Source organism: Sphaerodactylus townsendi, linkage group LG16 (assembly GCF_021028975.2).
Source record: "Sphaerodactylus townsendi isolate TG3544 linkage group LG16, MPM_Stown_v2.3, whole genome shotgun sequence".
Lineage (NCBI taxonomy): Eukaryota > Metazoa > Chordata > Lepidosauria > Squamata > Sphaerodactylidae > Sphaerodactylus > Sphaerodactylus townsendi.
In genome coordinates, this window is record NC_059440.1 from 15227313 (window position 1) to 15244048 (window position 16736).

The 16736-nt window shown below is 48.0% G+C and overlaps 1 protein-coding gene across 1 annotated transcript in view; it reads left to right on the plus strand.

Annotated features, from left to right (window-relative positions):
* Nucleotides 1–4331: 4331 nt before the first annotated feature.
* CUX1 (cut like homeobox 1) overlaps nucleotides 4332–16736 on the plus strand; it is a 301887-nt gene continuing 289482 nt past the window's right edge. The window contains exon 1 of the mRNA XM_048518602.1: nucleotides 4332–4509. Coding sequence (XP_048374559.1) covers nucleotides 4447–4509 — 63 coding nt within the window. The 5' untranslated portion in view covers nucleotides 4332–4446. The remainder of the gene's footprint in view (nucleotides 4510–16736) is intronic.

A 16736-nucleotide genomic window follows, 5' to 3' on the forward strand; every position in this document is an offset into this window, starting at 1 on the left:
CAAATGGGGAGCTGGAGTGGGGAGCACAACGGGAGCTGGAAGCGGGTTTTCCGGGGGCGGGGCATTCATAATTTCTCTGTTACTGTAAAAAACTCTTACTGTAAAAAAAAAGTTCCTAATTGCCAGCTGGTATCTTTCTGCCCATAATTTAAACTCATTATAGCAAGTCCTATCGTCTACTGCCAACAGAAACAACTACTTCTCCTCTAATTGACTGCCTGTCAAATACTTAATACTTTCAAATACTTAATTTTGTTTCTAGAAATCAAAAGAAGGATACTTTCCTTAAACAAGGAACTTTACCATATTTCTAAAACATGTTTTTAAAACAGCCCAACAATTATCCTGTTTTCTACCTTCGCTAACCAGCCACATAGGAAACAACAGGACTTTATGATTTTTGGACCTAATGGAATTTCTAACGGAAAGCAGACCCAATTAGTAACCCCCTCTCAGCACACACAAATAATTAGTAACCCACTCTTGGGAACTGGTGAGAACCTGCTGGATCCCACCTCTGAACCAAACCTCAAAACTGCAAGCGTTCAGTCTTAAAAAAGAGCAGCAGTAGTAGCAAAATACACACATACTTACAATTATTATAACTTTCAAATACTTAGGCCTTAATTACCATCATAAGGCCGACTGGACACAACATAGGAATAGAGCATTAGCACTGAGTAAAACCACCAGCAACACTAACCTTCACTTCTTCTACAAGGGACATAGATATATTCCAGCGGCTTTAAAGATCTTTAATGCCAAAATCTGTCAACAGCTCTTTTATGGCATCCCACTATGGATTCAAGTATGGAACATCGAAATTGAGCCAATTCAATTTAGGTTCCTATACAGAATCTGTGGAATCTCCCATTCTGTGCCCTATGCTGTTTTGTGCTTAGAAGCAGGCCAGCATTTGATGGAAACCAGAGCTTGGTGTCTTACCTTCAAGTTTTGGCTACAAATTTGCTATAACAAAGAGGATTCTACCTTTACTGCTCCTGCTCTCAACTTCCTTCCTTCAAATATATATGTACAGGATATCTGTTAGGATTGTCAACTCTAAACTCCTTGGGATTTTGGGGGTGGAGCCTGAGAAAGGTGGGGTTTGGCAAAGGGAGGGACCTCAATGGGGTATAATCAGAGGTGGGATCCAGCAGGTTCTCACAGGTTCCCGAGAGTAGGTTACTAATTATTTGTGTGTGCCGAGAGGGGGTTACTAATTGGTGATTTTGCCACGTGATTCTTGCCTTAGTTACGCCCCTCCTCTCAGCAGTAGCGTGCAGAACTTGAAGCAGTCTAGCAGGAGGTGCACCGGCGTGCGTGGCAGCCTGCGCCTGTGTGCATTCGTTTCCCGCCCAAGGACTGGCGCAGCGGCTGCGTCCTTGCCACAGCCCCGCCCCAGGAATGCCCAGCCACGCCCCCGTCATGCCCCGCCCAGTCCCATTGGCGCTACACCACAGTTTGAATCCCACCACCATGGGAACCTGTTACTAAAATTGTTGGATCCCACCACTGGGTATAATGCCATAGATTCCACCTTCCATTTATCCATTCTCTCTGATCTCTGTTGCCTGGGGATCAATTGTAATAGAGGGAGATCTCCAGCCACCCCCTGGATGTTGGCAACATTAGTTAGGGGGTAATTCTGTGTACCCTTAAGGACTTTGCACACATTATAATAGCATGTACCCATTGGTGCTCCCACAATATGCACAGTTGGGCCAAAGAGGGTATTTACCAAGCATGTACAGCGTGTCCAACTCTGGTGCCCCAGATGTTCATGGACTATGATTCCCATCAGCCCCTGAAAGCATGGCCAATTGGCACCAGAGTTGGACACCCCTGATGTACAGCCTCAGTATGCGTAACCTGACCATTGGATTTTTCAGGGTTTGTATCTGCTCATGCACAAGGTAAATACACTTATTATGCATTCAAACAAAATGGCAATTATGCTCCCAGTATGCACTGTTGGTGAGATCCCTGTAATCATTATTGCTACAACTGAGGTCTTCAGCTGGGAATAAAACCCACTGAAATGCAGTGAGAGCTACATCCAATGCCCAGCCGTACCCCTCTCTTGAATTGGTCTTGTTCCCATTTGCACATGAAACTGGCAGAGAAGCGTCCCAGCCTTCCTAGTCTTTCAGCCCCAGTTTGTGATATGTGTGCATTTGTTTTAAAACTTTGCCATCTTCTATTCATGCTTACCAGAGAATAAGTTCCACTGTTGCGCAGTGGACGTTTACTCCTGAGTAAACGTGCCCAAATCTTTCTGCCACAACAAATCTGTTCACGTCAAAGTGTCACAAATGTTGCTATCAGGGTTAGTTCAGTGTCAGCCACTAATTAGCAGAGATAACTCCCCATAGGCCTATTAATCTCCACACACATCTTGTACACACACAGAGGGCTTTTTTGGGAGAGGGGTCTCTTTGTACATGAGGGATGGAAATTGATATGAGGCCTGGTATCTATGTATAGGTATGTGTACACGTGCACCCTTCAAGTGGCATTTGAGCAGACCCCTCGGCTGGCATCCATGTACTAGACATAGATGTGTGCATGCAGTTAAAGGCAGTTAAAAGACACATGCCTCAGCTGGCATCCATGTTCTATCTTTTGTATGTGTGATGAATGCATGCACACTTAAAGTGGCATTGGAGCAGTGTATTCAACACATGCCTCGACTGGCACCCGTGTACTATACATAGATGTGTGCATGTTAGTTAAAGACACACATATTTATGGAACTGGCATATACTTTGGATGCTACACAGACATGTCAGGGGGCATCAGTGTTGCTCAGGCGGCATTCATTGTAGTTATGCCCTTATGTGCATATACGTTTATACACACAAAGATGTTTATACACAGATAAGTACTCTATACAATTGTCGATTATGTACATAGTTCAGACCAGCACTCATGTAGTATATATGTGGTTGTGTATATGTGCGTGATTAGCCAGTATCACTGAGGAGGCGGTGTCTGTACGTTTAAATTATGGATGCTGCATGTGCATTTCAAGGGGCACCCATGTGGCATTCACACAATTATGCCCTTGTGTGAATGTATGTTTATATGCACACACATGCTTATGCAGACATACATAAGTACTCTACAGAATTGTAAATAATTTACACACTGTTCAGAGCAGCCCTCATGTAGCGTATATATGATTGTGTATATGTGTGTGATTAGGTAGTATCACTACCGAGACAATGTCTGTATGTTTACATTATGGATGCTACACGTACATTTCAGAAGGCATCCGGGTGGCCTTCATGTAAGTTACGCCCTTGTGTGCACGTATGTTTATTTACACACAAATGGTTACACAGAACAGATAAGAACTCTCAGACACATTGTCTTGAATGTTTATTTACGGGTAACAGCCGGTAATAAATAATCCATAAAAGACCACATTTTTACAAAGAAGTGAAAAGTTAAAATAGAAAATGGAACTGAGTTTAACATTCCTCTGATCAGACTGATGGTCTCCTATCCACCTGCTTCCTGTATTTATTTACAAAGACGCAAAACCAAGCTACATTACTGGAGATTCTTTGATCCTTACGCAACAGCAAACAGTTCAATTTCCATTTATCTTTTCCAGCCCATTCAGTCAAGTTAGGCCCCAGGATTTCTTCTGTTAGATAAGTACTCTACACAATTGTAGATAATGCACACAGGGTTTGCCCTGGCACTCAGGCAGTGTGTGTCCATACTGTTGTGATTAGTATCCAGATGGCATTTATGTGCATGTGCGCGGTTAGCCAATATCACTGGGGAGACGGGTGTCTGCTGCAAGGGACCCCTGAGAAGTTTCAGGGCTCCCTTGGGCCAAAGTGTACATGTGTGTGATTAGCCAGTATCACCGAGGAGGCCATGTCTGTACGTTTAGATTATGGATGCTACACATGCATTTCAAAGGGCACCCATGTGGCATTCACACAATGATGCCCTTGTGTGAATGTATGTTTATATGCACGCACATGCTTGTGCAGAGACACATAGCTGCCCCCTGAGAAGTTTCTGGGCTCCCTTGGGCCAAAGTGCCCCCCCCCCCTCAAAGTGCCCCCCGTTTCTCTGCCAGCCCGTTCCCAGTCAGCCAGGCGGGCTCTCCATTCCCCCCCCCCCCCCCCCCGCGCACTTTCTTCTTCTTCTTCTTTTTCCCTCCCACCGTCCCTCCACAGAGCAACTCCATTCCGTGCAGGAGAGCGCGGCTCCCGCCCGGGTTTTGCGTCGCGCCCTGGCCGGCCTCTCTCTCGCCCGCCCGCCCTGTCAGCCTCCGTCTCCCTCTCTCTTCCTCCCTCCCTCCTCCCTCCCTCCTCATCCTCCTCCCCCTCCCTCCCCTCGCTCGCTCGCTCGCTCGCTCTCTCTCGTGCACTCTCCAGCCAGCCCCTCTCGCCGCTCACTCCTGCCTCAATATGTCTCAAGATGGCGGCCAATGTGGGATCGATGTTCCAATATTGGAAGCGCTTTGATTTACAGCAGCTGCAGGTCAGGGGCGCCCGCGGGCGCTTTTTTTCCTCCTCTCGCCCCCCCTCCCACCCCTCCCCAAATCCGACCCCCCCCTCTTCCTCCTCGCACCCTATCCCCGTTTGGGGCTCCCCTCCCTCCCTCCCTCGCTGGGTCGCCCCCCTCCCCACCTTTCAAAGTCCTCCCCCCCCCCCAGCCGCCCACCCCCCCCCGGCTCTCCCCCTCCTCCTCTTCCTCCCCCTCCTCTTCCTCTTCCTCCTCCTCCTCTCCCCCCCCACCCCCAGCCCGGCTGCCGGCCCTGCCCGCCTCCGCTCGCTCCCTCCCGCCCATCGATAAGCCGCCGTCGCCGCTATCGGAAATTGATCCCCTTTGTTCGATTCATCGATCCCGGCAAGATGGCGCCGCCGAGGTGGCTTGTCCCGGGATATGGAGGGGGGGGGGAGGGAAGAAGAGTCCGGACAACAGTCTCCGGCCTCCCCCCACCCCGGCGGAAAAAAGAATAAAAAAGGAACATCAGCCCCCCCCCTCCTCCTTTTCCTCTTTAGGCACTGCTGCCCCCTTCCTCTTGCAAAGTGCCCCCCCCCCAGGTTGGCCAGGAAATTGACCTCTCCGGGGGGGTGGTCTGTCCTGTGTTTTCCTTTGCTGTTTTCTACCCCCCCCCCCCCGCTTAAGAAGGAAATATCCTAGTAGAACTCCCCCCCCCCCTTTGAAGAGTCTTCTCCGGGTTTATTTTGCTTAGAGAAATGTACAAGGGAAATTGACTAGGGAGTTTGTCCTGTGTGTGTCTTCGCTGTTTTCCCTTTGCAAGAGAAATACTTTCTCTGCCCCCCTCCCTCGCAGGACTCTCTCCCCCCCCCCTTTGAAGACTCTTCTCCGGGTTTATCATTTTTTTTTTAAAGGAATTAATTCTTTGAAAGAAATGTACAAGGGAAATTGACCAGAGAGTTTGTCCTGTGTGTGTCTTGGCTGTTTTCTCTCCCCACCCCCCAGCAAGAGAAGTACTTCCTCTGACCCCCCTCCCTCGCAGGACTCCCCACCCCCCCCTATTAAGAGTATCCTCCAGGTTTATTTTGGGTAAAAGAAATGTACAAGGGGTTTTTCTGTAAAAGAGAAATGAACAAGGTTTGTTTTTTTTTTTTGTAAAAGAAATTGACTAGGGAGTTTGTCCTGTGTGTGTTTGGGCTGTTTTCTCATATCTCTCCCCCCACCCAACTTTAACAAGAGAAGTACTTTCTGTTCCTCCGCCCGACAATATCCCGCCCCGCCCCCCCCCCCCACTTTGAAAAAGTGTTCTCCGGTTTAGTTAAGAAAGTGTACAAGGGGAATTGACTATGGAGTTTGTTCCATAGGGCTTTGCTCATTTTCTCTGTCCCTCCTTCCAGGGAATGCGGTCTCCCCCACCACAGCCCCCCCCCATTAAAAAGTGTCCCCAGTTTTATTTTAAAAAGTAGAAGGTCAATCTTATGTGTTTTCTGCTTTGCCCCCCCCCCCCCCATAGGGAAAACAGTCTGGCACCCCTGAGCAGTAGTACTTTTAAAAGTGTACTCAATTTGAAAGGTAAAGGGAAATAGGGGGGTTCACCCCAATGTGTCCCTCTCTTTTTCACTCCTGCCCCCTCAGAAACACTTCCCCTACACATGCTGCCATTCCTCCACACTCCTCCCCCCTCTTCAAAAAGTGTCCCACTAGTTTGAAACAGATTTGGTTTTTTAAAAAGAGTGACCCCAATTTTATCAAGTATGGAAAAGCTGCAAACATCAGAATTTCTCCCCCCACCCCCATTTTTAACACCTTCCCTCCTTTCGTGAAGGGGAAGGTGTAGAAGGAAACTTGCGTGGGTCTCCCTGTTTGTATTTCTGTTTCTTGTACCCCCCACCCACCCACGGTTCCCATAATCTTATAAAAGGGGAGAAAAATAAAATGTTAAAGGTTAGAAGGTGTGTGTATGTGTGCTGCGGGGGGGGGGGGCTTTCTTGCCTCTGTTTTTGTTTGCTTTTATCCATCCCTTCCTCTGAAAACAATTTCCACCAGGAACAAACACCCTTTAAGCATGGCCCCCTCTCCAAGTTTCCTAAAGGGGAGAAATATGAAATGAAAACGTGGGGGGTGGGTATGCTTCGTGTGCCATGTTTTTCGTCTCCCCTGCCATAAGCTCCTTTGGACTTTCAACATCCCCCCCCCCCAATTTTAAAGCTCGTGGGAAAGTTTTCATGACTTTATATAGTGACACAGGAAAGGGGAGGGGAGAGAAGGGAGTTTGATTTAACAGATCTCCTTCCTTGCTCTCCCCCCTCCCCCAGAAACATCAGTGTCATACTGGCAGGGGGGCTGAGTTGGAAAGTCCTAATTCTCCTTTCTCTTTCCCCCCTCCCCCATTTTATTGTGTACATGTAACTGGAAAGTGGTGGGGGGGAGGAACGAAATATTTAACAATAGCTTTAGTCCCCTTGTGGTTTGTGTTTATTTTAGGGCGAGAGACTTTACTCCCCAACAGATGATTTGGAGGGATTTAGCCTCCCCGCAAACGATCCTCTCTTTTTCATAACTATATTTTGTGGAGAGAGTTCTTAATACTTTATGCTGTGTATAATTGTGGAGGGGGCTTAGCCAGAAACCTTCTTTGCTCTTCCTTGACAACCAGTTTCTTAAGGGAGGGGGGGGGGGATGTAAATCTTTCCCATAGGAAATTGCCATACATTCTCTTTTATTTGTCCCTTACATTAGTTGGGAGAGGACTTGTTATCCCATTCAGTTTCAAATTCCCTTAGTAAGCAGATTCTTGGGGATTTGGGAGGGAGGGATAAATAGTTACTTCACAAATATTATATTCTACCCCCCCCCCCCATTTTTCATACACCCAAGGTCAGAGGAGGACTCCTTTAATCTTCCCAATTTCTTGTAAGGGCAATGTTTCTCTACCCCATTTATTTCTGTTTCTTTTTGGGGGAGGGGGAAAACAATGAGATTCTCCCCCCCCCCCCTGCCCTTTTCTATTTCCATGGCCCCTCTCCGAAAGGGATTGGGATCTGGCTGAGAGAGAATAAACACCCCCACGCTGTGTTTACTCAGAAGTAAGTCCCACAGAAGCCGGTAAAAAAGTCCAAATAAGCATTCAGAAGGTTTCCGCTTAGTTTTCCCTTGTGAGAGACAGTCCTGCGTTCTCCTTGTGTTGTGATAAGGGGGATTTAAGTCGGGGAGGGACCTCCCACCCACCAGTCCTTAATTGCCAAGACCCCACAACCATCCTGCCATAGGGGAAATTGAAAAGACAAATGAATCTTTTGGGGCTCTTTTTGAGAGAAGCCCTTCTTGTCCCTGTTCAGCCCCCTTATTGCTGAGGTTCCTTCAGAGCTAGGTCTGACATCCTACTCCACATCTGGGGGGGGGGGGATGCTCCCCTCTCTGTCCAGTGGGGTGGTTGTTAAAGCCATTGAGCCCCCAGGGATTTTGGGGGGTGGGAGGGGACTGCCGATACCACCAGCTGTCTTCCCTCCCATATTTTACCACCTGTGTGTATCCCACATCCCTCAAATTCATGTGTATGTTCATGACTCTGAGATCGTGGGCACATATTCAAACCCCCTTTTAGCCTCACCCTTCCCGTGTCCAGCCTTAGACCAACAAGAGTTTCAGGGTATTAACTTTCAACAGCTCACTTCATCCAACCCAGTAGAGTTGAAATGTTGGTTGGAGTCCTTTTATCCTGGTTGGAGGGTGGGAGGGGGGTTATTATGAACACAAAAATACCACTTAATATCCCATTAGAATTCTCTCTCACAGCTTGGGGGGGGGGCAAGGACAACCTCTGGTCCCCCCCCCCCGCACTTCCTTTCAGTTGTGTGTGTGTATTTTCTGTTTGTTAAGCGTATGGGTGGGTGGGGGGTGTCCCACAAACACTTTTCTTCCTCCAGGCTGTCCCTTCCCCTCTTGGCTTGCACCATACCTCCCCCCCCCCCATAGCTGGATGTGTGAGGGTGATGGGGACTTCGATGGGTTTAGCCATTCTAAGGTGTTTATGTGGGAGGGGGTGGGGGAAGGGGGAGACACATGATTTCTGCTAAGTGCCTGTGTTTCTCCTAATTGTGGCTCTGGTTGTGTTTATGTGCCATGTGGGGAGCATTCCTGGTTGGGGGGTGGGTGGGTATCTATGGTCAGTCGCAGGGACACTCAAGTGCCCCTCCCCTGTGTATGGTGCCCTTAATTGCATGTGTTGTCACCATGCCAAGGGCTTAGGGGTTGTGGGAGGGAGGAAAAAGCCCTCCCTGGCCAATTTCCTCCTTGTGATGGTGTGTGTGTGTGTGTTGTGTGATCTTGCCTTCTTATCTCTGAGTGCCTGTCATGGTCAGTGACAAGGCCTCTTTGGCTGGCCCGAGGTGGTGGGAGGGAACCCATTTCCATAACAATGCCCAGAGTCCTCAGAGGACTTTTCTGGACGCCTTGAAGTGCGTCTCTCTCTCTCTCCCTCTCCTCTTTAATGTGCTTTTCGTGTTCAGAAGTAATATCCGTTCCAGAGGAGAGAGAGTGTACATGCTCAACGTTGTTGCCTTGTTTGGGTGTGTATTTCCCCGATGAGATTGCAGATGTGCTGCTTAATAAAACAGCTCAGGTGTGTGGCTCTGTGCATGTGTGTGCGCGAGCGTATGTATAAATATAATGGGCGCCCTCTGAATAGCAAGGGAGCGTGTGCAAATTAACAGGAGCAATTCCTTGTCTGTCAATGGGTTGGTTGGTTCTGGAAGCAGGGAAGCCGTCCGGCCTCTTTAAACGCCTGCAATGTAAATGAACTTGGCTTTGAAAACTGGTCTCTCTCCCCCCCTCCCTTCCCTTCCTCTCACCCCCGCCGAGGAGTCTGTTCAGTCAATGCCCACGTTGGCGGTGGAGAACCCAGGCAGCTTGGAAGGAGCCCGGAAGTAATGCTTACATAGATGTTTGGCGTAGCTGAAGTGGAGTTAAAGGTGAAGGGTGTGTATTCCTGTGAGAAGTCTTAAGAGGGGGAGAGGACTTCCTCCGGGCAGCTGCGTGGGGATGCTTTGGTGTCCCCCAGGAACTGAGAAGGTGAAAGATGCACAGTTCTATAATAGCAATCTGGCTCTAAGGGGGAAAACGCTGGTGCCGAGTGGCTTCCAGGTGGAATAGGCGAGAGGGTAAAGAATTATGTCCTTACTGTACTCTCTTTTATTCTCTTTTCCTTTTATTTTATTTTTGGTTATTTTTTAAGGTTTTAGATTAAGGTAGACTTGGCTGAACTTTCGTAACTTGAAAGGGTTCTTAATGGTGACCTAGAAATGCCTACAGGAATTCAGGAAATGAGATCCAGATGGAGAATTGTGTAAAATAAAATGGATTAGATTTAGACGTAGTTAAACATGGTCTGACAACTTTAATTGTAGCTCGAGCTGGCTTTTGCCTGCGCCTGTTGTAATTGCTCCGAATGGAAAAGTTTGCACATCCTGGGAGAATTATCTCAAAATGTTTGGTTTGCTACTGCAGGAGGGCTTCTAGAAATCTGCGTCTAGAAATGTTTCTGGTGGGGGTTGGGATTGGGAGGGGAGGGGAGGGGGGGAAAGTGTGAAACCTTGTTTATCGAATACAAGTGATCATCCAAAAAGGGTAACCTTGATGTAAATGAAATGCTGGAGTAGGAAAGAATGCTACCAAACGTCAGCTTGATGGAGTGTTTTTGTTCCTGCTTAGCAAAAAATAGCTCAGCTTAATTCCGGTGCCTACTGTAAAAACTGGGCTTTGGCACATTTGTGTAAACTTCAATCTTGTTTTTGTCAAACTTAATGTGACCCTGTTTTCAGGAGGGCTAGATTTCTCATTTAAGCCTTCTGGCAATACTGGCTGGGAGTTCTGTTTGATTATTGCATTTTCTACATGAAATGGTTGCTGTCTTTCACGGTTTTGTATACCCAGGCTGTGTGTTAATTGGCTGTCTTGCTGTGAAGATGGTGTGCAGCTGTTCTTCTACCTATAGAGAAGGCAGAGTTGTAGAACACTGTACGAGTACAATCGTAATTACCACTGTCTGCACAAGGCGCTGCTTATACACAACCGTTCACACAACTGTTGTGGCTTTTGGTCCCCTAAAATGCTACACATGCTACGTCTGCCCTTCCAGAAGAAGTTGGTTTTGATACCCTGCTTTTGTCTATCTTTAAGGGATCTCTTTAAGTGACTTATAGTTGTCCCTTCCGCATTGCGGGGGTTTGGGGTGTGGCGCCCCCGTGGGCTGGAAACCGGCGTAAAACTTCAGACGCACAAATCACTGCGAGATCATCACAAGACGTCATGTGAGAGAGTGCCGTGAACATGCTTTGAACTGCTGTTCTTTTGCTACAAATTGTAAAATTGTGTCGTTGCTTATTTCATTAAGTCATGTCATTCAAATTCCCATTTACAGTACTTTCTCAGGCCAGCCCACAATATACCAAAACCGCGATCTGGAAAGTCGCGATGTGGACGGGGCAGCTGGACGATCGCCTTCCCTTCTCTTCTTCACAACAGACACCTTGTGAAATAGGTGGGGTTGAGAGAGTTCTGAGAGAACGGTGACTGGCCCAAGGTCACCATGCAGGCTTCGTGTGGAGGAGTGGGGAATCAAACTCAGTTCTCCAGATTAGAGGCCACCACTCTTAACTGTGACGCCACGCTGTCTCTCTGGATTAGGCCTTTCTTTGCCTACTGCCATCATCTCATAGCAATATTGCCTAAAAAGTTCAGAAATGAAGGAGGAAATCAGTGGCATTAGTCCCTTTCCCCCCCCCCCCCGCTGCTGCTGTTTTCGCCTGCTCTCTCTCGCCCCTCTTTTCCCTACCAAAACTTCAGGGGAGCCCATCTCTCTGCTCAAGCAACATAGGGGGAGTGTGCCAGTTCTGGGTTCCTTCCAGGGATCCCAGGGCAAAGGGGTGACTAAAATGGGGGCTTCTCTGCCGAGGGTAATTGTAATCTGTAGCCACTACCAACGTGAGCATATTTTGCCTTGTTTATGTATTTATACCCCCTCTCTGTCCCTAACGGGGACCCAAAGCTGCTTGCGTTACTCTCTTTTCCTTCATTTTATCCTCACGACAGCCCTGTAAAGTAGGTTAGGCTGAGAGTGTGCGACTGGCCCAAGATTACTCAGCAACAGTGGCGTATCTGCCTAGGGACAAGGGGTACCCCTTGTCCCCGGGCGCCACTCTTCTGGTCACATGGGGGCGCAAAATCAGCCCCCCACGTGACCAGGAAGTCCTGCTATCTCCTTGTTTTCGGGTGCCTCGACTCCGTCCAAGGCACACAAAAACGATGAGGCAGCAGGACTTGCCTCCAAGCACCCTCAATCCCATCCTGGACACCCCCCTCCCTTCCTCCCCCCCTGCCAGCTGGGCTCCCAGCTGGCAGGGGGAGTCTGGGGGGGAGGTGGGCACCCTAGACCTTTCCCATGTCCATGGTGACATGGGCGGGGTCGAGGGCAGTGGGGGTGGAGCCTGGGGGCATCAGGGGCAGAGGGGGGCCAGAGGCTGGGGGCGTCCTGGAGACAACTTGTCTCCGGGCGCCATTTACCCCTGGAACGCCTCTGCTCAGCAAGCTTCCGTAGCAGAGTTCACATTTGAACCCGGGCCTCTCTGATCCTAGACTGACACTTCATCTCTGTACCACACTGGCCAGACTCCAGTTTGCAGGGCCTCCTTAGAGGTAGCCCCGTTTGGAAACAACCCCTTTGCTTTCAGTTAAATGTCTTGCGCTCTCAAGTCCTGCGACTTGGTGTCTGCTTTTTTTGTACGGACTGGGAGAACTTGCAGGGGGAAACATAGCTGGAATTGGATATTGGTATGTGTGGTGGGTTGGTCTGAATCATCTCTTTTCTTTTTTGCAATTGGAGTACTCTTACAGGGGCAGGGAGCAGTCCAGCGTGGCTGCCGTCCACACTTTCCTTACCTCCTCTGTAGAATATCAGATAGTTTATGAGTAACAGACTTCCACTTGTGCTCTGTCAGGTAGAAATTTCCCGGGGGCTCTTAACTGTGAGACCGTACAGTTCTAACCTGCTGGTGCCCGGGTCCTCATTGTATTCTTCTGGGAGACCCGGGTGTTCAGACGGAACTTTTCTGCTGCTTGAAGAAAAGGGAAGGGCCCGGTGATCACTCTGCTGCTAACTGCCCTTTCGGATACCTGACAGCCGGTGCCAGATTTTCCTCTCCTTGGCTTCTCTTGCATCGTAATATACAGCTCCAGGCTCCTCAGTCCTACACCGGAGATCGTATCAGTGTGAATTTTTAAAAAGCCAAGAACACTGTGTGGGACTGACACATCCTTATTTACTCACCATTTCATGAGCTTATCATTGTGATGGGAATTAAGCCGGGTGGGGCTTTCGAAACAGTAAAGGCTCGCTAATGAGGCAGCCATTCCAGAAGTTCTCAAAAGTTTTGTGCCAGATGCTTGCCCCCTCTTCCTCCCCTGCTCCCCAATTAAACTTTTAGGCCTGCCAAGATGCCAGGTTGCTGTTCTGAGCACCTGGATGTTCACCAGAGCCATATCACATTGCTCGTGAGCAGCCGTTCATTGTGGATGGGCTGTGCTTTGGGGGTCACCAGCCCCTCAGTCCTGGGAACCTGGAAGGACTTCAGCAAAATCCGCTGTTATTTCCCTAAACTGCTAACGAAGATTAGTTTGGATTTAAACCCCACCTTTCTCTCCTGTAAGGAGGCTCAAGGCAACTTACGAGCTCCTTCTCTTCCTCTCCCCACAACACACACCTTGCGAGGTAGATGGGGCCGAGAGAGCTCCGAAGAACTGTGACTAGCCCAAGGTCACCCAGCAGGCTTCATGTGTAGGAGCAGGGAAACAAATCCAGTTCACCAGATAAGAGTCCGCCTCTCGCGCGAAGAAGTGGAGAATCTAACCTCGTTCTCCGGATTAGAGTCCATCTGCTCCTAACTGCTACACCACCCTGTCATCATACTGATTAATTCCATAGTTTGTCTGGTTCAGTCCTATACATAAGGAGGTTTATATCTTAACATTCATCTACTCTTCTTTTTTTGCAGCTATTTAATGTGCGTGCTAAAAACTAATTTGTGCCTACGAGCTCTTTTTTGTTGTATTGCCAGTGTATGTCACACCATCCCTGGATTACCCCTTGGAAATTGGAAATCGTGCTTCTCAGTATCTTCTCCTCTCTCTGACATTAGTCCTCGCTTATTATAGACTGATCTGGGGGATGTGTAGTACTGCTTATGTGTGCATGTTTGCTGAGAAGTAATTCCATTGAGTTTACTGGCTCAATGAAATTTGCTCCCATGGAGGAATGTATAGAATGGCACTCTTCGGATCTGGATTGGGTCCTTAAATCCAAGTTCTTTGCTGAATAAAATAATATATACGTATCTACTATAGAGGAGCCCCGTGGCGTAGTGGTTAAGTGCTTGCACTGCCATTCACACGGGCAGGAGTTTGAGCCCCGTGTGGGTCAGATATCCTGGCAGCTGGCTCATGGTCAACTCAGCCATCCATCCATTCCTTGGTCGGTAAATGAGTACCTAGCACATCGCTAGCGGGTAAAGAATAGCCGGGGAAAGCAATGGCAAACTACCCCACAAAAACGGCTTGCCTATGAAATCACTGCTCGCAGTGGTACCCCAGGGACGAACATGACTGAAGGGGAAACTTTACCTTTATCTGTTATAGGCACAGGACATGGCTTCAAAGCTCTTTTGTTTTCCAGTATCTTTTAAATGTTGGTTATACTCTTTTTTTCACATAAAGATGTTAGCTCAGTCAGTTGAAGTACAGCGGGTGAGAAAATTGTACACCTCCGCATTTAAATATAGTCCCGAATGAATATGAGAATTATCGTTCATTTTTGCATGCTGCCTTTGTCAAAACCATGATTTTGTGCATTCTTGAACATGGTACTTTGATACAAGAGCAATTATAGTTCATTGGATGACTTTCAGATGGATGGGGGGAGCAGGGCTAGGTAGGCACTAGGAGCCAGGCGGAGCATTCTACAACAAAGAAGGTCCGGCATGCTTTGTTCTGCGGCGGAGGAATTTACAATTTACTAACATCTTTAAGTGAAACACTGTATAGGTAGCGCAAGGCCTGTCCTGTGAACTTATTGGCTGAATGTGGATTTTCTCCAGGGGCCTCGCATCTTGAAAGCAAACCTTGCAGTTCACTTTATCACAGTTTGCTCACCCTGCCTGCTTGTTCTGAATAAAACTGTTAAATTCACTCATTTTATTTTTATCCCTAGGAGTTGTTTGACTTCATTGCAGGTTGAATAAGTTAGTTGCTGCTTTGCTTGGTTTGTCTTTATAACACTTGAATTCATAGAGCTGGAAAAGAGATTGTGTGTGTGTGTGTGTGTGTGTTGTGTAGCGTGGTGTGGTCTTCACAACTAGTTGCTCAGAAGGAGCAGCATTTTTCAGGGTCAGCACTCTTAGTATTACATAGTAATAAAACCAGAGGGGCCTTGCTGACCTGCGACTTCTCTGTTCTGTAAAGAGGATATTTCTAGTGTTCTGTAGTGTCAAAGGCATAGCAGGAGGAGCTGGTGGAACGAGTTATTTGGGAACCTGCTTGTATATAAAACACAGATTTAGAGTTGGAGGAGCTCCCCTTCGCTTGAGAAATGAGAGCCGAGCTCTTGAGCGAGTGGTCAGCCCTGCTATAGGACAATGGCACTTTCTAAATTAGGTATTGAACGCCGCTGACACGGTAACCGGTTGCCAAATCATGTTTAATCACAGTTGAAGGGGGTAGTCATTGGATTAATAATAAACTTTGTAGTGCGGGCGGAACCCTGGAGGCACACAAATGCCACGGTGATGAGCCTGGCTTTTAAATACCTAGACAGCAGAGAGAAGCGTGGCTCCAAAGCTTCTCATATCACTGCAGCTAGACCCTGACTGGCTGTTCCCCAAGGTGGGGGGGGGGGGAATGAATCTGTCAGGAAGAGCGTCTGGCCTGCGGTCTGCTTGTCTGTCTGTGTGAGTGTGCGTGCAGAGAGCCATCGAGTCGCAGTCGACTTTCGGTGACCCCTTGGGGTTTTTCAAGGCAAGAGGCATTTGGAGGTGGTTTGCCATGGCCTGCCTCTGCCTGGGTTGAGAGAGCTCGGCGAGAACTATGGCTGGCGCAAGGTCACCCAGCAGGCTTCAGCGTGGAGGAGTAAGGAACCGAACCCGGTTCTCCAGATTAGAATCGCTCTTAACCACTACACCACACTGGCTCTCATATACATACTTGTTCCTCCGTGTTCCTTCAGAACGCTTAGGATAGCTTCATGCTGGTGCTGGCACAGAAAGAATGCATGCCATCCAGGTGGATTGACATACCTACACCTTTATGTTCACGGCCCCGCCCCTGGCTGCTGCTGTCTTGCTATGCGATAATGATTTTTTACTTGCTTACATGTGGCTGGTGTAATGCTTAATCTTTACCCACCTGTCTTGGCTTCTGTGGAGAAGCCTGTGTCAATGGATGGTTGCCATTTTTAATTTGGCCTACAGCCAGCCTGGCTGGAACATCAGTTTCTTTGGTCGCTGCTAAGAGGTAACTTGATGTTTCAATTTGTTCACTGAGATAGCAATAGGGTGGCCTCTCTGAGGATGTTTTGGGCATTTTGAACATATCAAGCTCCTTTACTGTTAACTGTTAACTCTTCTGGCCCACTGTAGTCTCTTCCAGCTCGTGCCTGTAAGGTCTCAGACTGTGGAACACTCCCAAAATTCACTTAGTGAGATCTTTAGCTAGAAGTGCAGTTAACAAGTGGGTTTTGGAGCCCTCTGAATGCAAAGCTTTGGTCTTGATCACTGTGTTTTGGCCCCCCCCCCCCCCCGGTGAACATTCTGGAGCAAAAACAGGTGATATTATCTCCTCCGCTCGCTTTTAAATTCACCCTTGTTCTCTCGCACTCCCACACACGGTAAAAATAGAGTTAAAAGGCCTATGGAAAACTTCTCAATGTGCAGATTTCTTGAGTGTTCCCAGCTTCTAATTGGAAACAGGTGGGATCCTTCACATCTTGTCTGAATAAGATCATTTTGAAGTATTACATTATTATTAATATCTTCACCCGCAAGTTAAACGGTTCTGAGGGTAATCTGCTGAAAGGCAGTAACATAAATATTGTAAGTAAATAAAAGCCTGTGTGTGTGTGTGTGTGTGTAAGTAAGAGTAGCATTCCCACAGTACCCTTGGAACAAGAAATGTCTGGATCATGTCTTATTCCTCTTGGAATAAAAGCAATTATCATGGGA